The sequence below is a fragment of the Pezoporus occidentalis genome, unplaced genomic scaffold (genome assembly GCF_034315485.1).
Source record: "Pezoporus occidentalis ecotype Australia unplaced genomic scaffold, CSIRO_AGI_Poc_V1 ctg117, whole genome shotgun sequence".
In the NCBI taxonomy this organism is placed as follows: domain Eukaryota; kingdom Metazoa; phylum Chordata; class Aves; order Psittaciformes; family Psittacidae; genus Pezoporus; species Pezoporus occidentalis.
The window spans coordinates 6,159,126-6,186,897 of NW_026912961.1; the positions used below are offsets into that span (position 1 = coordinate 6,159,126).

At 36.5% G+C, this 27,772-nt stretch overlaps 1 protein-coding gene across 1 annotated transcript; it reads left to right on the top strand.

Annotated features, from left to right (window-relative positions):
- The first annotated feature begins 10,644 nt into the window (after positions 1–10,644).
- ANXA1 (annexin A1) lies at positions 10,645–27,366 on the top strand. The gene is made up of 13 exons (XM_062641150.1): positions 10,645–10,741; positions 14,214–14,292; positions 16,408–16,501; positions 17,308–17,402; positions 18,946–19,059; positions 19,640–19,730; positions 20,729–20,808; positions 21,762–21,818; positions 23,087–23,180; positions 23,781–23,876; positions 24,929–24,987; positions 25,542–25,664; positions 26,993–27,366. Exons 2-13 carry the CDS (start codon positions 14,227–14,229, stop codon positions 27,050–27,052), a joined length of 1,029 nt encoding a protein of 342 aa, XP_062497134.1. The 5' UTR covers positions 10,645–10,741; positions 14,214–14,226; the 3' UTR covers positions 27,053–27,366.
- The last annotated feature ends 406 nt before the right edge of the window (positions 27,367–27,772 follow it).

Here is a 27,772-nt window from a genome sequence, read left to right on the forward strand (position 1 = left end):
ATCTTTAAATCAGCCATGGCAATCTTCCTTTAATTTTAGCCTTTAGTAAGGAATTTAAACTTTAAATGTAATGCTTAAGAAATATATTTGACACCTGAGAAAAATATTACTTTGTGTGGGAAGGCTTCAACTATGTTCATTAACATTGGTAAAAGGAGACTTCTGATTTATGGACAGGATCTTCGAGTTGTGTGGCACAAAACTTCCTCATCTTTCAAACACACAGCTTTTCAGCAGCCTGCTACCTAAGGTAGGCAAGGCAAACCACCCTGGTTTTATTATAGGCTGCTCATTTATTCTTTAATTACACACCCTTGAAAATCACTCACATACTCTGGCCTTCTGCTTCCATTTATCTAAACCCCTAAATCCATAGTCAATAAAAGTCTTGAGCTAAAAAGGACTGTAGATTCCATGTTAATTTTTGAGGCCCAACCTTAGTTATACACTAGCCCCAGATATGCCACCTCAGGGTGTGTAATAGAGAAAAATGAAGTTTGAACACACACAAGAGTATCTTGTAATAGGAGTTCTACATAATAAAAGTCAGTGCAGTTTAATGATAATTTAAAGATCTTACAGTTAGGATATAGGGAAAATCTAGTAGGAAAAGAACCCACAGAATTTGGCAATATACAATTTATATCCTTTTGCTTTGACATTATGTTCTCTTCTTTGAGGCAGAATTCTCTGTTAAAATTATTTGTCTTGCAAACGATTTTTTTTCAGCAAAAGATCTTAAGATTTCATGGAAGAAATAAGCAGCATCAACAGGAGAAGTTGAGCAAAAGTCTAAGTTTAAAAAAAAATATTCCTAAATAATATATGTCATAGAAAAGAAAGTAGGCCCTACTTTACCCATTTTTTACCATTTATCTAATATCTTGTTAAATGTCCTTTTAGTTAGCATGTTTTTTAATTAAAGTCCAAATGAAAGTCCCTCCCCTTAAATTTAGTTTCATTGAGTCTTGGTCTATGATACAATTGAAGATTTTTGAAGACTTCTGAACTCATTCTTCTGAGAAAGAATGTACATTATTAGATTCACTTTCAAGTCTTTTACCAGAAGCTACTTTCAGAATTTCCTGGTACAACCTTTCTTGTTCATCTCCTAACATTGTACTTCCTGAAATGACATCCCTAAAAGACACGGTGCATAAACATGAGCACATATGACCACTTACTGTGGCTGAAATAATAATACTCAATGACTTTGCTGAGCTGTGGAAACTCAATTCTGTTTTTCTAAAAATTCACAAAATATTTATGCCTTTAAGCAGAAGACCTTAACATCACACTTCTCTAAATGTTTATGAAGGTGTGTACACAGCTTTCCAACTACTAGCATTCAAACATGCATTTTCATAGATAGATAAGCAAGGTGGCTTTTAAAAAATAATTATCTGCATTTAAAACTATTCTCATTCACTTGTTAATCATTTTTACCACATAAACAACCGCTCTTTTAGTATGTCTTTCATATGAGTGGGTTCTTCACACTTTTCACTCACCTTATTAACACAACAGAGGCCTGGCTCAGCCCTTCCACACAAGTGCGTGCCATAAGATAGCTGAATCCAGGACAAGCATGCATGAACAGTTTTTAATTTTTTTAACTAAATAAACAGTATGTCTTAAAAATTACCTTCATCCATTGGAATAAGACTGTTTCTCCAGGCCAGTGTTTCCACAGAGGTGACTTAACTTCTGGTATTTTCCGACAGTCTCCCACACTATGTAGATAAATATTTGATCTGTAAAAAAAAAAAGAGCTTCACTAGGCAACAAAATACCTGCAGAAAGTAAAATGGAAGATATGGATCAGATTTCTTCTCACTGTTTCCTACGGCTAGCAGTATCTGTTTTGCCAGGAGACCAAAACTTACTGGATGAAACTCAAATCTGTAGAGGACTTAAATATGACTAAAAAAAACCTACAGGTTGATGTTATATACCTGGAAGTATAAATGCTCACAAGATTAGAAGGGTTTCATTAGAATATTTTACAAATACTCACACTTCCTTGTATCACCTGGAAGAATGTGAAATGTGACACTATGGGCACATTTCCAGCAGTGGTGAAACTGATAAAGATATAAGAGAGGTTTTATGCAATTTTAGCCCTCATTTCACATAAATAAGAGATTTTAAATGGTTCCAGATTAAACGTTATTTTAGGGCAAAATTTGCTGTGTTTCGGAAGATGATTTCATGAAAGTGTATTGCTGTCTCCCTTCTCTGCTAGTTAAAGGTAAAGCCCTGTAGTTATCATTGCCAAGACCATTATGCTGAAACTGGTCTGTCTCAGCGAATGAGACAGGCAGGTTGCTTTGAACTGTAGGTCAAATGTGCTATTCTTTTGGTATAACTACAGGCACACAACTTGTGATATATTCCTATATTAATGTGAACAATACAGCAGCAGGAACTGGGAGAACTAGTTGCAAAAGCAAATGAAGAATAAACTTCGCAGGCTGGTGTGATCCATCTTAGGCAGGTGAGACCAGTGGCTCAGGATTTCTACTTCATTGCTATTGTTCTGTACCCCACCCTTTTGTCAAAAAGGATTAAAACCAAGAGCTTAACTTCATCTTGCAGTCTAAAAGGAAGGCTTTTGGTATCACTAACTCAACAAGCAGTTTCACTCTGGGCTTATAGGAGGCAGCTTCACTGGGGATCTTATTCCAGCTAAACCTCAACTAATTAAATTGCATGACTAGCTTCCCTAGTGTTCTATTTTGAATATGTTATAGCTCCACTGAGATGTGAAGAATATAGATGATATGGGACCTAGATAAAAGACTTCTCTGAAAGGGTACTTTCCTTATATAAAAGGAAATTTTCTGTATCTTTATTTTTTTAAGAAAACAAAAAATATAAAAGTGCACTTTTGTCATCCCTCTTGCCTTTTGCCTACTGCTACAGGTGGGGGGAAAAAGCAAGAATGGAGAAGAAGGAAGAGAAAAACAACCATCTGAACAATTGAGGGTATTCAACTATTAAAAAATTTCAATCTTATAAAAATAAAAACATTTTTGACAGATTACATTTCCAAATATTTTTTTTACTGCAAGAAAATGATATATGAAATACAATTAGCATTACAACTAATGCTAAAAAAGTGAAACTGGCAAAATAGGAAAAGATTTGACTCAAGTTATATTTAACTATGATACTTTAGGGTTCTATTTGAATTTTTAAATATTCACTGCAATGTTTCTTGCTTTACTTACTCTATTAAGGTGCGTGTAGTAGCCTCAGTTCTTATTTAGAACCTCATTGTGCTAGCTTTTAAACATGCACAATAGATTGGCTGTGCCATAAGTATCTTAACATTGTTTCTTTAGTACTTGGTTGGTATTTTTGCTAATCCTATGTTAGGTAGAATTTTTACCTGACAAACCTTCTTTACATTTTTACTTAAAACACCCTTCAAAAAATCTCTTTAGTAATCAATAACACTATATGACTTTTTCTTAAACCACCAAAATCTGGGAACTCGCTATTCATTCGTGTTCCAGTATTTCATTAACAATAATATTTCATGCATAATTGCAAGCAGACAAATTTCTAGGGCTAAGAATCTCGTGTTCTTCTTTGTATACTCCCAACCACTTTGATTCCCTTGAAAACTTGTAACAGGCCCTGAGGTAAATAATTTATTGTAGTATAGAATTGGGCCAAATTTCAAATGTCACAACTTCACCTTTCCTCTTTGAGGAAACTCAGATGCAAATCAAGCTCCGAGTTATGTACCTTTAGTCAATTCTATAAGGGGACAAATTACAATTACAAACATGCCTTGAAATTTCTTCTCTTTGAAACAGAAACAAGATTAATCCTGCTAAAATTTCTCATTAATAGCTATGACTTGCACCATGTCACCCATTGTGCTTTATGTGCATTTCTTCCTAAGCAGCAACAGCCTTGAATCAGCCCAGTCTAGGGTAAAACTGAAACACAAGAACAGAAGTTTTCTGAGTTTTTAGACGGAAATGCAACAAGCAATTGCTGCTTAATGTCTGAATACAGAAGTCTGTAACAAACATCATGGATGCAAATTATTTTGCTGAAAGTGAACAAAGATCTTATATTTAAATTGAGGAGAAAACACATAAAATGGAGGCCAGAAGAAATACAACTTCAAATGGAACCCTGCAGTTCTCTATCTGTACCTTTTTTATGTGATAATTTGAGGAAAAGCCACACGAAAAGCTTCATTTGGTCTGAGATTAAACTACCTTAATCATAGAGTCATAGAACGATTTGGGTTGGAAGGGACCTTAAAGATCAAGCTCCAACCCCCCCTGCTGTGGGCAGGGACACCTTCCACTAGACCGGATTGATCAAAGCTCCATCAAGCCTGGCCTTAAACACTTCCTGTCATTGAACAATGTCTCTAGGGAACCTGTTGCAGTGCCTCACCACCCTCATAATCAAGATTTTTTTCTTAATCTCTAAATCTCCCCTCTGTCATCTTTAAGCCATTCCCCCTTGTCCTGTCATTACATGCCCTTGTAAAAAGTTCCTCTCCAGATTGTAGGCCCCCTCTATGTGTTCGAAGACTGCTATAACATCTTCCCTGCTCCACAGAAGCAAATCAGGTTTGCAGCTGATGGCTAATTATGAATTAATTCTGTTTGTTCTGCACAGAAATTTCACTCCTAACATTTTCAAGTGAACTACTCAGTAAAACTGTCTTGGACAACTTTTCCTAACCCCAGTAATCGCCCACTAATGATGGGAACAATTACAGTCAGGTATTACAAGACAAAAATGGAATGCCTAGTTTCCTCATTTTTTTTCTGGCTGCTCTTCTCACACCCTGAATTCAGACAATGAGCAAAACATAATTTATTATTACTCATTTATTATGTCATTCCTGGTTCTCTGCGGTAGTGGGAGACAACCGAGGAGTATCTTACTCTGGACAAATCTCAGCTTGACTGAAGTGATTCTGAAGCTTCAGAATTTGATACTGATTGATAAATGGTCCTCATTGTAAATATGGAGTAAGATATGCTTTGCTGTTTTAACCTGAATGTTTACTGGCAATAGATCCACATACTAGTATTCATTTCAACATACAGAAAAAAAAAACAAACTAACAACAGTTTTCTAAGGAGATATTTTGAAATCTTCAATACACTAATTTTGTTCAAAGGATAAAGGAAACCCAGAAATGGCAGTAGATATAAAGCTACTTTGGAGAATCAAATAAGTTTCAGAATGTCAAATAAACATTAAAATCCCAGATAGCTAAATTTAACCTACATATTGCAACACCACAGGTGGTTCATCTGCTCAATATTTTTTTTGCTAGTTGGTGTTGTCTCATATTTCTTTGAAGTTGCAACAACATAATTCTGTAGCAGGGTTCATGATCTTTTGAGGTAGAGAGGATTACTCATCCTGCTTCTTGATCTCACTGGAAGACTGCCCAGTTCCACTCCTCCTGGGATCAGTTGAGACATGCCAGCAGCTCTCCTGTGTGTCTTTTTCACAAGACTTTTCTCCATGAAGGGCACTGAGATTTCCACCGTAGTCATGTATTGTTCAACTTTTTAAAGTAAGGCTCTTGTCATTTATTTTCCCTTCTCTTGGATGCCACTTAAATACACATTCTAATTAGCATTATATAGGGCAGTAAAACATTTATGTCTTCCCACTTCATTGTTTTGTTCCTTTCATACTTCCCACTGCATGTGCACTGAATTATGTCTTCCCCAGTGATTTCCTATTTTTATCACCACTTCATCCTACAGATATGCGTTGCTCTAGTGTGATTTAGAGGATTTGTATAACTAGGATTTCCAAATCTTTTTTTCCTAGAGGCTTCCTAGAAGATCCAGATTTTCTTCATATAAATGACTTTGGCACTCAATCATAGTGGAGTCAGGGCTTATGCCTGAAAGGCAGTCTGACAAGTTGAAAAAGCTTCTGGAAGTGTTTCTCAGTATGTATCCCTAAGATGAATACCTGATTCCATGAAAATGAATGACAAAACTTGAGCTCATTTAAGCTGAATGGGACTCCTAGTTCCTAAAATGAAAACATCTTGACATGACTTCACACACAGCTATTCTGCTTATCTCTGGTACAGAATGGGATATTTTTATTTCTTCGTGTAGAAAGCAGTTCAGTAAGATTTGATGTCTTCTGGATAGCCAAGCTTTGGCTTACCATCAGACTCAGAAAATCCCTTTACACTTCTAAAACTCTCTGATGATAGAAGGTTATTTATTTCAACTAAGTAAATATGTTAAAGCTAACTATAGAAGCAGCTGCATGTTTGTTTAAAGCATGGAGTTTCTGTTGCCAAATGATCAATGTCAATTCAGTATTTCATAAGGCACTAACAAAATATTGGTTAACTTAGTATGAAAAAGAGAGGTGAATAATTTGTGCAGCACAAAACTAAATGCAATTAATCTCAGTTAAAAAAAAAATTGTCAAAAATATTTATAAACTATTTAGAATCAGTATTAAGACACAAATGCATGTTGTTCAATCTTTTCAGTATCTGCAAACATGCAGAAGTCTGCAGCTGAAACATGCTCTAACATTAATGAAAGGAAATCCTTTAACAGAGAAACCATAAAAGATATCACACATTTCTGATTACATGTCTTATGAATATCTTCTGGAGTTTTTTTTTTTTTACTTTTTATTTTTATTTTCCTTAAGCATGACACTAAAAAAGAAGTTATTTGTCTACATTGAAGAAACTCTGTGCCACCTAGTTCGTGGCATAACATCAAAGAGATATCCATGATCACAACCTGACTCTAGATGGACTTATCTAGAATCATGCAGATGAGGTGCAAATGAATAGATAGTGTAGCTGCTTCCACTGAAATTCAAATCTGATCTGTTGTAATGTCAAAGGAAGATATGAAGATCTGAGGAGGCACTATACTTGAGCATGCAGAAAAGATATTTTTCTGACTAATGTAAGTGAGACATGCTTCCTAAACCTTGCTTCCTAAAATTTCTACAGCAATTGGTAAAGATGTGGTAGTGGAAGTAGTACTGCGTTTGCTCTGAAATATCTTGGAAGTATTACTGCCTTCAGTAGGACTGCTGTAACTCAGAGTGGTGACATTATATGCTCTTAAATCTATATCATCTATATTACTAACTTTATTACTTGAAATCTGAGTACAGCTGGTTATCTTGCAGTTCCTGGCTGTCTAAGGAAATGCAGTAATGTGTTTCTGCTCAGTTTTGTGGGTAAAAGCTACAGAAGATAAATAAGGTTACAAAGCACAAAAGGTGGGAGAGGAAGATTCTAGGCTTGCTATCAGGTGTCTTAGAAAGGATGACTGTCTTGTCGGGATATAGGCAGAGTTGTGTTTTAGGACATATTGTCTAAATTAACACACTCAGGAGCTCCTGCAGGATAATGCTATTTCATAACAAAGCAATTTGTTAACATCAATTTCCACTTAATGTTTATCTCATAAGTAATCTGAAGGTGACTTGCAAAATAGGGTTCTTTGGGTAAGTGTGTGTAGAACAGTCCTCTCCCAAATCCCAGAAGCTTAAATCTTCTTTAAGGCACCCATGGTAGAGCACAAAGCAACTGCATGGGGGGGCATCAGACTCTGAAATAGATGTAAGGGCTGCTGGTCTTTCTCCTAGCTTCCAATAGAATTCCAGACTCATTTTGCTATCATGTATAAGATGAATCACTTGCAGGAACTCCATCTGTCTACTCAAGATGTTATCATCAGTGTCAAGAAAAATATTTGGTCAGGTCAAAATGTGGCAGTTTTAAAAAATTACTAATTTTCTTTTCTATTTTTCTGAATATTTCCTTTTCTCTCAGCAGCAACTGTATTCCATACTATATGTTGACTATTGTATCAAAATAGCAATACTAGCAGTATCTAAGAGATGTCACACTGAGTATAAAAGAAAAATGTTTCTTTTTGCCTTCTTTATATTAAGACAGTAATAGCTGCATTCTTTGCTACTACTGAATAAACAATACCAGGTCAACAATAAACAGTATACAAACTGTTACTGTACAAACTAATGATGCAGATTCAGTTACCAATAAACACTAAAGCTCCCTCCAATTAAACTGCATTTTTAATGTGTAAGTATCTAGTACAATGATGCTCTCTAAATGCAGACGGTGACTCACTCCAGCTTCAGGAAGGCAGTGAATTGACATTTCCCTGCCCGTTAAAAAGGAGGAACAGCAAAAGCAAACAGCTCCCACAATGAGTTGTAGCACAATACTTTCTTGTCAGATCATAAAATCATAGAATCAATCATAGAATGGTTAGGGTTGGAAAGGACCTTTAGATCATCTAGTTCCAACCCCCCTGCCATGGGCAGGGACACCTCACACTAACCCATCTCACCCAAGGCTGGTCTTGAACACTGCCAGGGACGAAAACATAGGCCTGAAAGATAATACAATTAAAAGAAAAAAAATAATTAAAAACTGCTATGATGAAAATGGGATAATAGTCCAATTATTGAGAAAGCATATTAGAAAAAAGAGTCGAGGTAGAAGAGTATCTTACTTAATAATTGTAACACACTTTTTTTCCCATAGGCCTGCAGTAAATGATGCTGTGCTATTTTGTTTACTGAGAAAATGCTAAAAACTCATAAAGGTCATTTGAGTAAGCCTGTATAACCCAGTTTGCTAGGTTATTTAAGCACTTCAAAAGACTCATCTAGGTGTACCAGGGATATCCACAGATTCCCAGATTGTCAGTATAAAAAGATTCGTATTGGTCATACTCATTAATAGACAAGGGAAACAGTCCCAGAAAAAGAGTGTAATCAGAGATTTTGGATAACATCCTTCAGCAGTGAAATAAGACTGGTAGTGTCATACTGACATGGAGGTCAGGAGGGTGGGAGTTATCTGAAATTCATACATGATAATTAAATAAAAAAAACACAAAATCAACTTGACAGCTTGCTCACCATGTCACTATCAGCTGGTAGGTCCCTGAAAGTATATTAAATACCTTGGTCTAATAACATGTCAAATGTGCAGAGGATAAAAAAGGAAAGACTACATGCAGGGGAAAATTGTTGCCCAAAAGTCAGGGGAACTCCTGGCTGGGGTCTAGAATTGTGGAGGGGAGGTTCCCATGGGAGCTGGCAAGGCGGGCCCTGGCAGCCCCTCCTGTTCCACTGTCCCAGCCAAGAGCAAGACAGCTGGGGGGCAATGGTGGCAGACCCAGCCCTAGGCATCAGACACCTCCCTGGGGGTGGAGATGGGGATGGGATAGAACAGGGCATGAGACCACAGGCTGGAATCAGCCCAGGTCCCAGAGCCAGTCCCAGTCCACCTGCAAGGAAGTGGGGTGAGGGCTCAGACAGGAACCAAGTGCTGGGGTTGCAGCTGAAGGCAAGTATCATGGCTGGGGAGGCCTAGCCACTGCCTCCCGTAGCACTAGTGAGGGCTTTCTCCTTAACTCACTGGGATGGGGGCATCCTTGGCAGAGCTGATCCTGGGCTTATCCCCCAGACTCACAACCAAACCCTGCTGGGGGGGGGGGGGAATGCTTTTATGGACCCAACAGTTTCTACAGAGCTATTTTAAACTGAGGAAGGCATTACCAATGCTGGATTTTGTATGAGTAATTATGAATATCCCCTGTAAAATCTCTCAGCGCTCTGTTCCCCTTCCTCTTAATTTTACTAATTGCTACATTTGGGTTTCAAGGGCATGCTGGATTTCATGTGTGTTCACAAAAGACATATTAGCCATACTTCTGGAGTGTGTTGCAGCAGGTCCAGGTCAGCAGAAAGCAGGGCGAAAGCCACCCGGGAGGCCAATCTGCTAGATGCAAATCCTTTTGTTTCAGGAAATGGTATTTCTTCACTGGGCATTGTGCTCTGGGCTAATCCGAGATGCTAGTGATACACTGTGTGGTGATGTGCTGGACGTGCTCTGAAAAATGTGTTTGGCTGGCTTGGTGAGGAACTGCTTGTAGAAAACTGCTTCTAGCAGGCTGGTGAACTCCCTGGTCTTGTGCAAACCACTCTCACTTTGAACTTCAGAGTTTAATCTGAATGTTTCAACCTCTTTCTAATTATGTCGGTGCTAGTTATTGCTCTTCTATCAAGCCTGCCACCTTCGAAGTGTTTCTTAAAACAAACAAACCAACTAACCCAAATCCAAAACAAACAAACAAACAAACAAAAGGTACCAATATTAAGTTTTAGACTTGTTCCTGGGCCATTTCTACTGTAGGCTTCTGTACAGAAGAGCTGGAACTCAGTGAAATGTGGAAGCTACGTTAATTCCTCTACACTTTTATTTCTCTCAAAGTTTCACTGGGCAAAGATACATCTTAACATACATACTCTGAGGTAGTATCAGACATGTAAAAATGTCGGTTTATTTTTTTGCCATTTTGATCTATGACCCTGGAAGTTTTATGGCAATTTTCTTGCAGCGAGGGATGTAGCCATGGCATGGGGGGGAGGGGAGCTACCATGGCATGCTCATTTGTTGTCTCTTCCCTTCTGAAATCTGCTCTCGATTTCTCCAGCACATAGTTTCGCAATGACTTTTTTGTGTGGTTCTGTGTTTAGGGCAGCACCCAGATTCAGCTGCTGCAAAGGCAGATGGTTGCTGGCCTGTGGAAACACTCTGGTTGCTAGGTGGGGTCTCCGGCTCCAAGCTATAAAAGTGCAGAGAGCCTTCTGCACTCGTATTGCTGACTGTGCTGCCCTGAAAAGAGTATTTGGAAGCAAGAAGGTAGGTTTTTATTGTTTGCTGCTCTCTATAGATCTGACAAACTTTAAGAATCGTATGCTAAATTTGTTAAGTGACTTGGTGGAATTTTCTGTGAGTTGGATTTACTGGCAAGGGAAAGATGGAAGTGGGCAGGGGGAATTCTTTCCATTTTCAAGCATTTCATGTACATAGAAGGGCTTGGACAGCTGCTGCTTTTATTTAATAAACTTAAGTAATTGGGAAAAAAACAAAAAGAAACACCTTAAAAGATTAAAAGCAAACTTATTTGGACTTGACAGTTTCTTATGATTTCTCTTTGCCCTTCTAGTAGGCTGCTGTAGAAAACTAGTAAAACTGTAGTTTCCTGGAGAAATAGTGTGTTTTGTATGGAGATTTAAAGAACAAACAGCTGTTGTTACATCAACAACAGTTTGGTGCTTTGGGACTGTAGAGGGGTTTTTGCTTATGAAAGCGATGACAATGAGGCAAAGCAAACTTTTAGAAACAAAAACAAACCCCTGTTTTTGTGACTGAGAACTTAGGAAAAGCCACATAAGTAAGGGCTGTATCATGGAAAAGCCACATGAGTAAGGGCTGGGGTTTGTTCTGCTAAAACTTTCCACTGAATTTTCCAAGGATGAGATTGTTCTTCTCTCTGATGTTTTCATTCATATTCAGTAGACTTTCCACTGTAAATTAAATTCCTGTGTTAAATCTGCTGCCTGTTCTTCTGATTGGGTGTAATGACTCTAACTTACATGTCAAGGTCCTGATAACTAGGATTAGACAGTAAGCAGGATGATATATATGATATGGTTAAATGAGCATGGAGAAACTGTCATTTAACAGACTGTAAAGTCTAATCTGTGTCTTTAATTTTTTTTAAATAAATGTTGAGTATTTTCTCAAAACCTAAGAATTTACACGTGTAGATTAGGGTGCCTCTTCTGGGGACTGGGAACCAGACAGAAAACAATTGCAGTAATTATTGTGAAGCAAGTGTTAGGGCTTTGAGTCTGGATGTCTGAATTTTTGTTTCAGTTTCAATGTTGTTCATTCCAATTTGGAATGGCCTTGATCCTCTTTCCTTTTTGATTTGACATCTACACATTCCAGTCTGGGAAAAGGCATGGACAATATTTTATTAGAATTTTATTAATCTGAAATAGGTATTTTTATGGAGTAACTAGAAAAAAGTGTCATAACTTTCTACGACGCTTTCTGTTTGCATCACTCCACAGGCACATATTTTTTTTTTTTCCTATATACAAATGGATGTATGTGCCAAAGTTTCTTATTTAAAAAAAAGGAGGAAAAAAGGACAGTTTTTAAGGCACAGAATTATTTTATTGCATCTCTAATTTAAATTAGGGTAGACATAAAGGTTTAGAGACTTAATAAACCTAATTCAGTGTAGGTTAGCAGCTGCCTGTTCTAGTCATCTGCAAGGGCAGTAAAATCTGTAGAGCTGGGGGAGAGCCATGGCTGTGGTGACAGGCAGAAGAAACTGAGATGTTAGCAGTTCTACCTGGAGCCAGCTCTCCCTGAGAAGTGTTACTCTGTCAATCAAAACATTTTTTGTCCCACCTCTTGTCAAATCTGGTACTGTGAGACTAAATCTTGTTAGTTTTAAATGATTATACACTCTGTAAATCTATCAGTCGACTGACATTTCTGTACATCTTTGCTGGTGACTCAGTACCCCTAGTATGAAGTCTTTCAAATGTTTTCATTCTGCTGCATATGGCCTTTATGTGTGCTGTTATAAAATGCAGCAAAACTTTAGATACCATACACTTCATCTGGCCTCATATACTTATTCTGTCAATACAAGAGAGGTACAGGAATCACTGTAACTCTTTGATACTTCATCTGGCCTCATATACTTATTCTGTCAATACAAGAGAGGTACAGGAATCACTGTAACTCTTTGATAAAATGCTGGTTTTAACAGCAATGTAAGTATGCTTTTCTGATCCTCAGTAAGCAAAACATATATAAAAGTTTGGCCTTAAAACTTGTACAATATTCTGACCATTATTTACCAGCATAGGATTTGCTTTAAGTGACATACAAATACAGATTTGAAGCAGATTGTTTTTTTTTCTAGCATCACAGGCAGGGCTGAATTTTATGCCTTAGGGCTGAGGGAAAGGCATAAAAGCAAGAGGTTTCTGGGGAAGAGGGAGTGAAGGTGGCTTCTGTGTTAAAGAGGGAAGGGAAGGGTGGAGCTGGGCTGGAGGAGGACTGTGGGAGGAAGCTATTGCATTGTTGGCAGCTGAACATGGAAGTAAGTTTTACAGTTTTGCTATGAGGAAAGAAGCAGCTGGCCTGCAGCTACGCTGCTGGTTCCTAAGTGTGTGCTGTTTTAAATGACTGCTCTTTGCCCATAGTATGGAACACAGGGCAGAAGTAAGGGAAGTGTGTTTGCAGTATAAGCAACATAATTTTTTATAGTTATGTATATGATCTGCATTATATGATTTGCATCATAACTGCAAATAGCATCTTGTCTCTTCACACTAGATTCAAAGACACTGTAGTCTACCCAGCAGCATTTTCTTTATTATTTATATGTATTCTTTAAACCCAAGCTTTCCATAGTGTTTGCTCTGGAAGTGTGTTAGGGGAAAAAATGTATTTTTAGCAGACCAAAAGTACTGTATTTGATAAAACATGAATTTATTTTCTCTGTTCCCTCTCTATGTCTACTAGCAAACAGAATATTCCTAACACCAAAGTTGTTATGAAGCAGTTTATTCATTCATATTTGGATGTTCAATGACAAATCACATCACCATTAGTTTTTTTTCCCCATTCTGCATGGTATCTTGTGGGAAAGCTGGGCTGATTTTCATTTTGAGTGTTTAAAAGCAAAAAATTACCCTTTTCCCTTCTAAAATGGGCAATACTCTATTCTTTTGTAGAAATCAGAGGAAATATGTAAGAAATAAGGAATAGTGTAGGTGAAATTATCTAATTTTACGTGTATTCCTTAGGAAGGGGTTGGTCAAAGAAATTACATGAAAGGGAATATCTTTTGTCTTAACACACAAAAGCTCCAACCACAGTAAATGATCAGACAAGAATACTTGTTCACCGCTGATTTTGAACAGAATCAAATATTCAGTAAGCTAAATGAGCATAACTGATGCTATAACTAATAGGGAAAGTCAGACTTCAATTTGTTTCTGGTAACTTTCGTGTCAATGCTAATCCTTAGGTATTGCCTAATCAAAACTCCTGCAAGTAATTAAGGCTGTAGGGGTGAGCAAACAGTTGTGGAGTATTGCATCACCTGGCAAACACAAAATTACCTCCTTCAAGTAGAACAGGCCAATTGCTGCTTGGGAAACTAACCTCTGCATATCATAGTTGAAGGGAAAGGATTTTGAGAGTAGGAGACTTTGAGTGACACTGGTACTGAAAATGGTGAGAGATAGTTTGTAACTTGATGGAAAATTGGGTTTTTACTTGGTGCATCTTTTCACAGAAACTCTGTCAACATGGCTATGGTATCAGAATTTCTGAAACAAGCATGGTTCATGGAAAACCAGGAGCAGGAATGTATTGTAAGTATTATCACCTTCTGAGAGCATCATGCTTATTTTCAAGTACTTTCAGAACTGATTTAAAGGCATAGGCCACCAAACATCTTTAATGTACTCAAAGGAAGAACAATGGCAAAAGTCCAGCAGATTAAAGAGGAACCCAATTTTATTGCATCATATAGTCTAATGGAATCTAATAATTTAGTAAGTCTGCTATCAGATAAAAAATTACCCTATATGCACTTATGAGTCCAGTTATCAGTTCCTAGGCAGAACTAGTTACTGTAGTGAAACTGTAATTTCCAGTGACCAATGACTGATTCACTCAAGTCTCCGCTTTAAAGTCGTAATCTGATGCATGAGTGTGTGAATGGGTGTGAGCATGTTCAGGAGACGTACATGAGAAAATCAGGGACTCAGGCTGAGTTACAGGAAGCCATGAGTTGGAGCCCAGAAATGTAAAGGAGGAACTGAAGTCACTAGTATATGTCCTAGCTTTTGAGTCATATGTCATGCTTATGGTGCAGAGTCACAGTGTGTTAAGACATCTCAAATGATCAGTAGTGATATTGATTAGAAGGGAGGCTTGTGGTGAGAAATCAAGAGTTAGTGTACTAGGATGATGAGGAGTGTCTTATAATACTGAAATTAAGCTACTGAAATGACTGTCAGGAAAGGTAAAGCAGTACACTGTGAAGTCCCAGGAGGTCCAGAAAGAAGGAAGTTGAACACAGGGGGGAAATTTCACTAATTTTGTCTCCAGAGCATTTTGTGCATAAACCTTTGGCTCCATCTTCCTATCCTCCTTGCACTCCCAAGGTTCTGAATCATTCTGGTTATGGTGGTTAGATTTTTTTTTTTTATTGCCACTAGTTTGTCATGGAAACCAGTATCCAAAGACTAACCTGGGAAACAGGCAGCTAACTAGTCCTATTTCTCTGTTGGCTGAAAGTACGCAAGACATTGCTTTAGTTTACAGTCCCTCTGCTCTCTTACTCCCTGTGTGGGGTGTTGAATATTTAGTTATCAGGCATTGGAAGTGTACAAAATTCAGTACAAAATGCTGTAGGCAAAACATGTATCATAAGCCACTTCTCTTGTGCTATTTAACTTCAGACACAAAACATTTAAAAAAAACCAACCCAACAACATTGGGAGTTGTTGAAACAGGGAAAAGGTGATTCTGAAAATGCTTAGAATCTACTGTGGTTTGTTTGGTTTGTTGTTTTTTTTTCTGGTGTTTTTTGTTTGTTTGTTTGGTTTGTTTTGTTTTTTAAACAAAAAATCTCAGCATGTATCATTCCAATGTCAATTTTCTATAAATATTTAATACAAGAATTTTGCAGTATTTTATAGCTTCTGTAAAAGAAGTAGACGGGTTAGATCATGCTGTTGGGTCATAGGCCAGTAGAGTAACATGATTTGTCGTGTTGCTGACTTAGGGCAACCCATGCAACATGGTGTGTAGTGGAATTCATCATCCTTAGGTATTCCCAGAGCCCTCTAGACATTCATTAGAGAGTCAACTCCCTAGACTCCATCTAGGAGTGGATTTACCAAAGCAGACAGTAGATAATGCCTGTGAAGAAAGTGTGGCTTACATCTCAAGTTTCAAGGAAGTTAGGTAACAATTCCCCACTTCCTTATAGGATTAGGTTTGAACTTTGTTCCAAGTTCTTGCATACAAGAAGTGCTTGTAGCCTTAGGTATGGGTTAGCTGAGAAATGACTTAATGTGATGCACAGTCAGTTTGTTTAAAATGAGCACAGAAATCAGTAGCACTTTACTGGCCATGCTTGTAGTATTTAACTGTGGGTTTAGAGCATTTAAAACTGGACATAATTTCTGAAAGTGACAGTTAAGAAGTGTTTTACTGTGGAATCTGGCTTTGAGAAATAGGTCTCTAGGCCCCTTTCTGTTTAATAAAAGAAGTGAAAGGAATAGATCTAATGCATATATATTACTGAGACTGTTTAGTTCTCTGTAGCTACAAAAGTTTGTATGTTCTTTGACAGCCATAATAGGCAATCCCAAATACACAAATACATGGTTTATATAGGCATTTAAAACTGCTTCTTTGGAATGAGCAATTACAATTTTCTTTTTTTTTTTTTTTTTTTTTACTCCTCTCTGCAGAAAAGTGCAAAAGGTAGCCCTGGAGTACAGACATACCCTAACTTCGATCCATCAGCTGATGTTGTTGCTTTGGACAGAGCTATTACTGTAAAGGGTAAGAGGAGTAAATATTTAACCTTCTACATTAGGGCTCTTCTTAGGAAATTTTGAAAATAGCATAACACTGTAAAAAAAAAAAAAAAAAAACAACCAAAAAAACATGAGAGGTAATAGCAAGAAGGAGGGTTGCCTCTGCTTTTAAAAGCCTGGGCATACATTAAATTCTGCCACTTGGTGAAGAATCCCAACTCTTTGATACCCTAATGTTGTATTATAGTTTCAGGCCTTAACACAGGTACTTGAATATGCTGAAGGAAGGACTGTAAACATTAAATTCCTAGGCAATAAAAAATTCTGTAACGTACCATACCAATACTTTTTAATTTGATTTCCATAAAATCCCTGCAAAAGACAAGGGTAATGTAGTATATGCTTATATTGTGCTTCTCTCTTTTGATGAAATTCCTATTTGGCAATTTGCCTGTACTTTGAAATATTTTTCAGTTTGACTTACTGAGATTAAATGAGCATGCAGCCTAATTTTATTTTATTTTTTTTTTAGTTACTCTGTATTGTGAGTTCTGCACTCAGAACACTTAAAGACTTTCTATATGAGTTGTAGAAACATAGTTTTTCTATGTTCTCTGGGAATCTATTTATTTCTTCACTCCCTCACTAATTGTAAGTCAGTAGATGATTACAGTTTTTCCTTTGGTTAAGCTTCAGTGTGTCAAGAAATTAAACTATGACATAACGCAAATAATAAAAAATATTTAAGAATATTGTTTAGCTAAATGATGCACTACAGACTGCTATAGTATTTCAAATATATTAGACATTTTGCTGTTTGTTGACTCACAGGTGTGGATGAAGCCACCATCATTGACATTTTGACAAAAAGAACAAATGCTCAGCGTCAGCAGATCAAAGCTGCCTACCAGCAGGCTAAGGGAAAGGTAAAGTATATTCAAGTCAAACTTAAATTTATATAAACAAAAAGAATGATAAATCCCTGTAACTATACTGCCAATGCTGAGCCCTTGAATACAGTGACCACTATTTTTAAATGAAAGGAAAAAATTTGAATTCTGACTTTCCAGTTTTTTGAATGCTCTAGAGGTCTTTTAAATTGCTAAATCACTGGTAAGGCAAACTTCACCTGGGAGGCAGTCTGCTGAGAGAAAGGGAGGGATGAAGAAAGGGACTTGGAGACATCTCTCTGAATATTTCAGTGCAGATATAATACTAAACAGGATATGAAAGTTGTAGGACTGTAACACTGTTCCACAAGTATAGTAACACTGGTATGGGAGTAGGTGTACCTACCTCTGAGTGTTACCTTCTACCTCTGAGTGGTAAAACTGCTAGTCACTGGAATTGAGATGCTTGGAAATTACCATGATTCTGAAAAAAGTTTTAATTCTCTTAATTTTCTCTATAACAATTTTTCTCCAGTTGAACCTGAAACTTTAAATTGAAGTTACAATTGCATAGTTGGTATATCAGAGATACTGAGCATTTCCTCCTTGGAAAGTAATTCTTTTGAGTGTAACTTTTAAAATTAGAATTTCTAATTGATATTTGAAAAATAAAATTAGAATTTTCTAATAAAATTAGAAAATAAACTAATAACTCATTTAGCCTAAATTTCCTGTTTCAGTTCAGGAAACCTCACTTGAGGTTTTCACAGCCCTCTTCTCTGCTCAAAAGAAACTCCAGCCTTGCAATTATATCTTTTAAAGAACTAAATTAAAATATAACTTCAAAGACATGGTGAGACTAATGCTGTTAGATTATTAGATATGCTAGTTCCTGGCGCACCATCAAAAACAGAACAGCACTAACTATGGACATAGTGCTTGCTTCTGAAATGATCTCGTTGGTTTAGGTACCCTGACAAAGGGCTGAAAACATATTGGTAGAGAACAGGGCTGTAAATTTTAATGTAACAAAACACACTATTTAGCATTTCTAGAGACGAGGCAGAAGAAATAAGATATTTTTAATCTTAACTTTAATTTAGGTCAAATTACATTATAGCTGAAATCATAACTTTAGGACTTGCAGTTTTGTGTAGAGCAAGATTACACTATGTCTAGAGTTTCCACTGCAGATTCTGTATCCTTCATTCAATAAATGAATGAATTAAACTGGTATCCAGATAAGCAATCCAGTCATACTCATAAGAGCAATATACATTCACTTAAAAAAGCAAGCAGTGTATTTCAAATCTGCTTCTGATACTGTAAAAAAGTGAATATAGCTGAATTGCAATGTGTGAAAACATTCCTTAATGCATACTGAAAATACCTGACACTTCAATTAACATAAAAGTTACAAATTTAAAATTTCAGTAAGGGCTTCTTAATTCTTTCTAGTAGCTAAACAAATTATGTGGACCAAGATTCATCAGAAATGAGACTGATTTCTGCAATGTAGGTAAACAGTAGCTTTATAGCATTCACTGGCTTAATGTATTTCTTGTTCTTCCTGTCACAGAGTCTGGAAGATGCCTTGAAAAAAGTTCTGAAAAGCCACTTGGAAGATGTTGTTGTGGCTCTGCTCAAAACTCCAGCTCAGTTTGATGCTGAAGAGCTAAGAGCCTCTATGAAGGTGAAGTAAAAATGAGAAAAAAATTTTCTAAAGGGCATAAACAAATATCAGGGCCTGTAAATGACACTGAACTTGGATTTCAAAGCTCTTATATTGTCTTCATTTTAACCCCATTTTGTAAAATAAATCTATACCAGTAATCCCTGTTCTGAGAAGAACACCACTCAATTTCCACTGAATGTCAGAGTTGGAGGAAGTATTTTTGTAAGAAGAAATTCTTTCTGCCTTCTGAAAACTGATTGCTGATGTAGCAGTAGAATTGTAATGTTTACTTGTATATTTACATAAGAGAAAACAAAATGGAACAGGGATAGTTTTCTTCATAAATTTCACATCCTTTTATGTGCACTGCTCGGCTTCTTTAGCACTTCTTTTGGGTACCACTGATACTAAATGCAATAACAAATTAATTCCAAAAGAGCTGAAATAACAATATTGTATAGAAGAACAATGGTTCCGATTTTCCTTTCATGTTTCACATGGGGCTTTCAAAGGCAAGTCTGTGATTTTCATCTGTTCTTCTAAATTTTGAGTTCACTGTGTCAAATAACATTTCTAAAAATTTAATTACTTTTATCAGGGGCTTGGAACTGATGAAGATACCCTAATTGAAATTCTGGCCTCAAGAAATAACAGGGAGATCAGAGAAGCCAGCAGATACTACAAAGAAGGTAATTCAGAGCAAGAAAGAAGTATTAATGGCATAACTACAGACACATTGCAGTCACAGATCTACTTCTCAGTATGGGAAGCTGAGATGACATTGTAGGAGGCAAGTAAAGCTTCACATGAAATACAAACAGTTGCAGGGGAGAGAGGTCATACTGACTTTTTCTGATCTATGTGGATCCCAATATAGAAGGAAAAGTCTCACATTACTGCCAGAACTGCAATGTCTCATAGAATGGGCCACGTATTTAGATGCTTTCTAGGATGCTAGCAAAACGCAGCTGCCTTTCTTCTCTTGTAACTAAGCTTTAGCTGACTTAAGGTCTCACTAGGCTTGTAAAAAATGCCTTACTGAGTTTACAACACAGATAACATTAGTGTAGGAGCAACCAGTGAACTGAACGGCAAAGATCCTTGAATAGGTAACAAGAGTATAACATGGCTTCTTTCATATATGTAAAGTTTATTGCAGTCAATGAATGTTGTCAAATTAAATCATGTTTTTGAGATTATGTGCTAACTTTTCCAAGAGGTTTCCACTCAAGTTGTCTCATTTAGAAGCCCAGATTAATAGTTTGCATTCTGGGGGAGAGTTCTGTGTTTGAGTTCAGTGCTTTTAAGAACAGTGAGAAATAAGATTGAAACACAGATGGTTCAGAAAAAGTTTAAGCATTTTTTTATTTATTTTTTTTTTGTAATTCACGAACAAGAGTCTGAGACAGTGCCACCCACAAGACCTTTGAGAAGTAATTTTTCAGCAGATTTTGTGTTTAGCACATCTTGGGTATTAGAGGACATGTTAGAGATAGAACCCTTCTCTTGAAGATGAAAGGGAAAGTAACAAAACTGCATTTCTAGTGGTCATATTTAAGTGGGAAATTAAGAAAAGAGTGAAAAACTCATAGAATAGTTTTGGTTGGAAGGGATCTTTAAAGATCATCTAGTAAACCTAGTTGATAACTTTAAAGCAAACTATGAATACTTTTTCTATTGATTTCAGTGCTGAAGAGAGATCTGATACAAGACATTATCTCTGATACGTCTGGAGACTTTCAGAAGGCTTTGGTTGCTCTTGCCAAGGTACACTGTACTTAAGCCTTTAGAGAGACATTATCTGTAATAAATTAATGTTGTCAGGTCTATTTCAGAGAAATAATAAATAAGGATTTAGATAATGTTTATTTATTTGCAATTTTACTTCCCTATCTTAGATCATATAAAATTGTTCTTAAAGAAGCTATGATGAAGTTTTGTCTCAAATGCATTTTAAAAACCAGTGATGTTTATTATTATTTATCATTTCTGCTTTTAAGACTTTTTTTTTTTGTGGTAGCTGTCTGTAAGCACTTGGAAAAGCAACAGGCATAATGTCATACCAATTGACTAGAAATAGAAAAAGAAGAAATGCTTACAGTTAAAGAAATAAATCTTTTGTGTTGCTGTTATGTTTCTAGTAGGTAGATACATAATGGGGCAGGCAGGGTGCTAACATGCAGATAAAGTATTCTATGTATTTGTGTTCAAAAGCAGATGAGTTGCCCAATAAAAAGACTCCATTAAAATGCATTAATGATTCTGCAGTTGTTAAGTACTTGTATATGAAGCTTGTACATGTGTGCAGGATTGTTTTTTGATACATCTGTATGAATAGTTTTGATTTTCACTTTTGGTTTAAAATCAACTTGGGAATCTATAACATTTTAATTAGGGAGAAAATCACAGCTTCTAAACCTGTAACTTCACATTAAGAAAATACTTCCTGTGGATTTTAATGTAGGACTTCAGAAATAAGTTGCTGGTGGCTTTAGAAGTGTGAGCTCTGAATGATTTTTCCTTTCCAACTCTAACCATTTTATGATTCTATGATTACAAATAAACTGCTTTATTGACAGAATGATTGATGTAACTGTACCTATTTCCAATTATTTATGAAATTATGTATGAGAACGGTAGGACTGAACTATAAAATTGTGAGCTCTGGTAAACTGAATGATTGTGAGTACCAGTGAATTTTTATTTATTTATGTATGTAGGCTGACCGATGTGAAGATTCTTATGTGAATGATGAGCTTGCTGACAGTGATGCCAGGGTAAGGTCATGCTTGGCACTCTGCAGAACTTCATCTGGCTAAATTTGAGATTACGAGCTCTGGCTGTGAATGTTCTAGCTGAATCTTGTGGTTGCAGACCTAAGAGATTTGTATTTTACGTAGCAATCTTTTCTGAGTGGATACTATTTTACAAAGTTCACTTAAGCTTCACTATCTGAAGGAAGCTAAATCTTACCCATAATACCTAGTTTCAGAGGCATTTCTGCAAACCCTCTTCTAGGTCATGTACAGCATTCAGGCCAACAACTGGAGAAATTAGATACAGTATTCCTTCTGTTTATGACACAGATTTACAGATGAGGGTGTATTCATGAATGTGCAGTATATTAGCTATAGTTATTGCTTTACAATGATTAACCTTTGAAAATTGCTGGGTCAATCTCACAGCCGTTTTCAGAATAATTATGAAATAAACCACTCATCTTTTTCTTATTTCTTCCCCAATTAGACTGGCTATTTTTAAAATCTTGGTAAATTTTGCCGGCTTTCCTGAGTTTTCACATACAAAAGTTTTGATCATTGTTACAATTTAAATGTGGACTGGCTTTAAATTGGTTTATAAAAAAAATCTAACCAAGAAAAAGCCATCGAGAAATACTGGTTTTATCCCTGCTATGTTAGGAGTTTAGTTTTGTCAGATACAGAAGGTCAGTTAATACTTTAAGTTCAGAAATTGAATACCGTTTGTCTTGTTTTAAAGAGTGTTGTTAAATCTTCTTTGCTACTGTTTGGGGGTCTCCAGTTGATACTTTTGGAGAGGTTGGAGAAGGTGAGGGAAATGAAGGAGACTCGCTTGGTTCTTACTTTCCATTAAAAAGACAAGAAACACTTGGTGCGTAGGCTCCTTCTTCACGGTTGTCCAATTAATATTTGAGATAATACTGTTTGTCTGAAGAAAGCCTACCAGTCCTAGACTTCTGTGCAGACTGTAAACATATAATGGTATATGAAAAATATCTTGATTCAAGAATGTAATATAATCAGGACACTAGATGGTTATCGTAAAATATCTGGAAATATGTTTTTCAGATGCACAGTGTTTTCTAGGTTCGTATGACATAAGTGAATGTTGAAGTGTTACTTAACAGATCTAGAGTTTGAGGGTTTTAGAGTTTTGTTAGGGATTGTGTTAAGGGTTATAGTTCATTATTGACAGGCAGTGGCCTACATTTGTAGCTTCAAAAATAGAGTATTCCTGCTTGAGTTTTGCTATACTGATGTAAACTTCACTACTTTATTTATGACAGGCCTTGTATGAAGCAGGAGAGAAAAGGAAGGGAACAGATACTAATGTGTTTGTTACTGTTCTTACTACAAGAAGCTACCCACATCTCCGAAGAGGTATGTTAGATGAAACTTTGTGCTTCACTCGAAGGGTACTTTGATCATGGCCTGCTCATGAACTCGGAGAAAATATGGTTTATCAAGATGTGAATCTGTCTACTACAAAGTTCTCTGTAATTGAGCACATGATTGCTCTTGGAGTGCAATTGGCAGTTTGGCTGATCTTTCCATACTAGTGATGAGCAGTATCATTTAGGTGGTTAACTGTTACCATGAAGTAAATGGCTAGTGATCACGATACCACGGGATCAGTGTGGCAGGCATTGAATGCTCTCCCAACATAGTCATGCTCCTCAGCCAGTTTGCCCTTGGTAGAGGAATATCAGGAATATCAGTCACAAGCTTGAGCGGAGTCACTGGACCACCTCAGCCCCTGCCAATGCGAACATAAACCCTGTCCTATTCCTTATGTTGACTTCACCAGTCTGTGCAGTAACGCTTTTCTTTACATTGTGGTGTCTGAAAAAGGGAAGGAAAATGCAAAAGATGGCCCACTATGTGCACTGCTGAAGCAGTGAGGTCAGAATAAGGCAGAAGCAATGCTGGAAGAATACCACATTTTCATTACTGTTCACTGACTTTTCCTTCCTTATTTAGTCTTTCAAAAGTACACCAAATACAGCAAGCATGACATGAACAAAGTGCTTGATTTGGAGCTGAAAGGTGATATTGAGAACTGCCTGACTGCCCTTGGTGAGTGGTTCTGCAGATTGTAACCTACCATGTATACTGACTGTATGGAAATCTACCTTTTACTTCTGTCCTACTTGCTCAGATAAGAAGACCATCTGGGCTTAACCTGCTTCATTCAGAAACTTTGGATAAATCTGGTACAAAGATAGGTATTTGAGGTCTTTAAATTTGGCTAAACCTGATGAGACACACATCCTGATATGTAGAAAAGTCTTCCAAGGAGAACAGATGTGTCATTAACATAGGAAGACCTTTACAGAAAGGTCGTATGCCAAAACCAGCTGTCAGAACAGGCGCACAAATCAAGTAGTTTTAAACCTATCTTCAAAAAAAAAAACCACAAAACAAACCACAAAAACCCAAACCCACTTATCTCCAAGTTTTGTTTTTCAAATAAATTTACAATACATGGTTATTAAAAATGGAACAAATTTCCTTCTGCATTTTTTTAAAATATTCTGATAAGGTTTGTAGTAAAGGTGTATATTAAGAACATTAACATTATGTTCCTCATGAACAGTAAGGTGAAGCAGTGATTCTCTTATATCATTCTTATCAGTGGATCAGGGATGAAATCTGGAAACAGACACCCATCTTGTTCTCAGCTTTTGTATCACAGTCAAATGTACTTCGGATAAAATAATGAGTCCCATCAGAACCTTTTCCATGTCAGAAGTCAAGGGCAAGTGTGTAGTATGATTTGGTTTGCAAAACATCAAATCATAACCTCTAGCCCTCCTGCAGAAGATAACAAATGCATTCACATTTTTCTTTGTGGAAACTGCAACATTTTTCTTAGTTTTGTGTCAGGAAACTAGGCAGCGCAGTGTTGTCTCTCCAGTACTCTTTCCTGGCTGAATTGTTCTGAATAAACACATGTAAAAAACTGCTACTGCTCCCATATCTTGAAGATGGGTACGAAAACATAGATAAAAAGGATATACTGCTAGGAACACCGAGACTGCTTTTAAAGTGTTTTCTTTCCAGACTTTAGCCTTTTTTTAGTTGTTACATGCACAGCAATGTGGACTTATCACATTGTTTCATTACAGTGAAGTGTGCTACAAGCAAGCCAGCTTTCTTTGCTGAAAAACTCCACTTGGCGATGAAGGTAATCTAAAGAAAAAAGTCACCTTTGTAAACATGGGGTACTTTGTAAGCTGAAAAATAACAAGCTACCTAGAGCTCTGTAAGCCCTTTGCGTGATAAAAAAAGTCACTGCGGAAGGATATTTGGTGTATGTCTTTCTCTTCGTCTGTTTTTCCTTTTTAAGTTCTGAGTGTCTTTCCATAGGAGGAGCTATCTGTTTCTAGTAGTGTGTTCAGGAAGGTATTTGTCCATCCACGCATGTATCTTTTACTCTAGAGAGTGACAGAAATCTAACTGGACCTTTTCTTGCTTGTGAAACCACAAAAATATTAGTGAAAATAGGAACACAATTACAGATCTGGACAAGAACCTTGTAGAAGCCTAATCTTTGTCAAGGCATCCATGGTCCTTTTGTCAATTTTTGAAGCTGAGTTGAGAAAGGCAGCTGGTGATGCTGAAACAGTACAGTATGTGGGTCCAGATCTGTAATGTCTTTTTTCCTTTTCTTTTTTTTTTTTCTTTTTTTCCTGTTTGCTGTTTTGTTTCTATTTTTTTTTTTTTTTCTTTTGCTAACAGGGTGCTGGGACACGGCACAAAGACCTCATCAGAATCATGGTTTCACGCCAAGAAATAGATATGAATGAGATCAAAGGCTATTACAAGAAGCTGTATGGCATCTCTCTCCGCCAAGCCATTATGGTAGGTGATTTTGGAAGTCGAGTAAGGGTTTTTTAACATGGTAGCTGAGTAACTCATGTTAGCAATGATGCACATGCTGGTAGAATGATTTCATTTTCTGGAGTAATGTTCTTTGTTATGAAAGCTATGGCAATCTGTTAGTAGTGGTACAAGTCTCAGAATATTGTCCTAAGAGTAAAACCCAAGAGCTGAATGGGGACTCCAGCATCCCCAAGTTCTTGTACTTGAGCAGACATAAGGTACACTGGCAGGAGAGTAGAGAGGGTTGCCCTATGAACTCTATGGGATGCAACTCACATTTTTGACATTTGGGGTACTCCTGAAAATACCTTGTTAAGAAGAAATTTATTTGGCCTGCTTTTTAGGTCACTTAAGTAAATGAGTTAAATAACAAAAATATCTACTTATGGGGGTTAGACCACCCAATATATTTTCCAGAAAATTTAAATCAGTGAAGTACTAGAGGAAAACTAAACTTGCAAAGCAGCTTTGTGGAAGGTAGTAGACAACACTGAAAAACAAGAGTCTTGTTTGCAGAGAAGCATACTTCCTACATGTATCAAAATACTTTCTTGATTTTTTTTTTTTTTTTTTTTTTTTTTTTAGTGGTGTCTGCTACTTTTTCAGTTAGGTGCCAAAGATCACTTTTATTCTTCCCTAATAAGTATATGTGATCTGTAATTTGGTATGTAATTACATCACTTCATAATGTTCCAAAGTGATGATTGCATCCAAAGATCTTGAAGCATAGTTTCACTATAATAAACAATTCATGTATCTTGACAAAGTAGATTCAAATCTGGGAAAACATGGCATGTAATAATTACACTGCATACTTAACACATTTTTTTTTTTTTTTCCAAGCTGAATAAGCCATCCTATGGTGAATTTTACTGTTAGCCTGTGTTGTAGATAATCCTAGATCCAATGTATATAGAGTTTTAATATTAATGAACATTGGACATCACTGGTCAATGAAGGCATTTTCTCTTTATCTGGAGAAGAAAAGCTTAAGCTTCTGGGCAAACAGAAATTGTCTGTGCTTCTCTTCTTTATTTATGCCATGAAACCCACCCAGGATATTTATTAGCCTTGTCTACCTTTGCTCCACTCTGGAAATGAATGTGTTTATTTCTAGGTCATATGAATAACTTCCATGAGGGTACCCAGTTCAAGCTCAGTCTGTGTTTAAAGTATGTGCTATCAAGTGATTAATTTATTTAGATGAAGGACTGAAAGTACCTATATATTGAATGCTTACTGAAATTCACATAATTTGAAACCATTATCCTAACAATTGTGGGGTTTTTTTGTACTTAAATTGACAGGATGAACTCAAAGGGGATTATGAAAACGTCATGGTGGCTTTATGTGGAAATGATAACTAAGTTTCATGTTTCTGCAATGCACTCACGTCAAATTGCTGAAGGTCTTTTTGTTCGCCGCAGTTGTCTATATAAAATACAGTCTTTACTCAGTGAGGTTTCTCTGGAAAGGTACTTAATCCATATGTGTAATGTTGAAAATATGTAACCTGGAATGTATTTTTTCATTATCTTTATTTTGAATGGCATTAATAACTCATTGCCATTATTTGCCCAAAATCAAAAAATAAATGCTCCCCACATTGTATTTGCTTGATTAATAATAAAAAGTATGAAGTTTTCATATATGCTAAGCAAATAAACTTTTCAAAAGAAAATTAACATGTGTGGAACTTTGTATGTATGTCCTTTGTCGCTTTTCTGCATTTAATTTCAAGTTCTCTGCATACAGTGCATGAGAGAAAATCAGTAAGTATCTTAAAATAATGTAGCAATATCAGGCAGTATAGCTGATTGTATACCTTTCCATTTCACTACACGTAGGGTTTATGTAAGGCAGATATAAGAAAAATAACTAAAGATGACTTGTTAAAAAATTCAATGATATAAAAAATTTTATGTTATCTCTCTTGCTCTTTTTCATTTGAATTACAGAGTAAATAAACCTGTTGTGTTCACAGGAAAAAAAATGAAAAAAACCCTCTTCATAGCCTATGTAGGACTTTTATCTTTATCTGGATAAGTTGTGTAACATTTTATATTATCTTTAAGGTGAAAAAAACT

What these genes read in the sequence shown, in the direction of transcription:
- ANXA1 (XM_062641150.1), top strand. Translation starts at nt 14,227, where the DNA reads ATGGCTATGGTATCAGAATTTCTGAAACAAGCATGGTTCATGGAAAAC. An exon ending in ACCAGGAGCAGGAATGTATT is followed by an intron (nt 14,293 to 16,407) that starts GTAAGTATTATC and finishes TCCTCTCTGCAG; the next exon opens with AAAAGTGCAAAAGGTAGCCC. An exon ending in ACCAGCAGGCTAAGGGAAAG is followed by an intron (nt 17,403 to 18,945) that starts GTAAAGTATATT and finishes TTCCTGTCACAG; the next exon opens with AGTCTGGAAGATGCCTTGAA.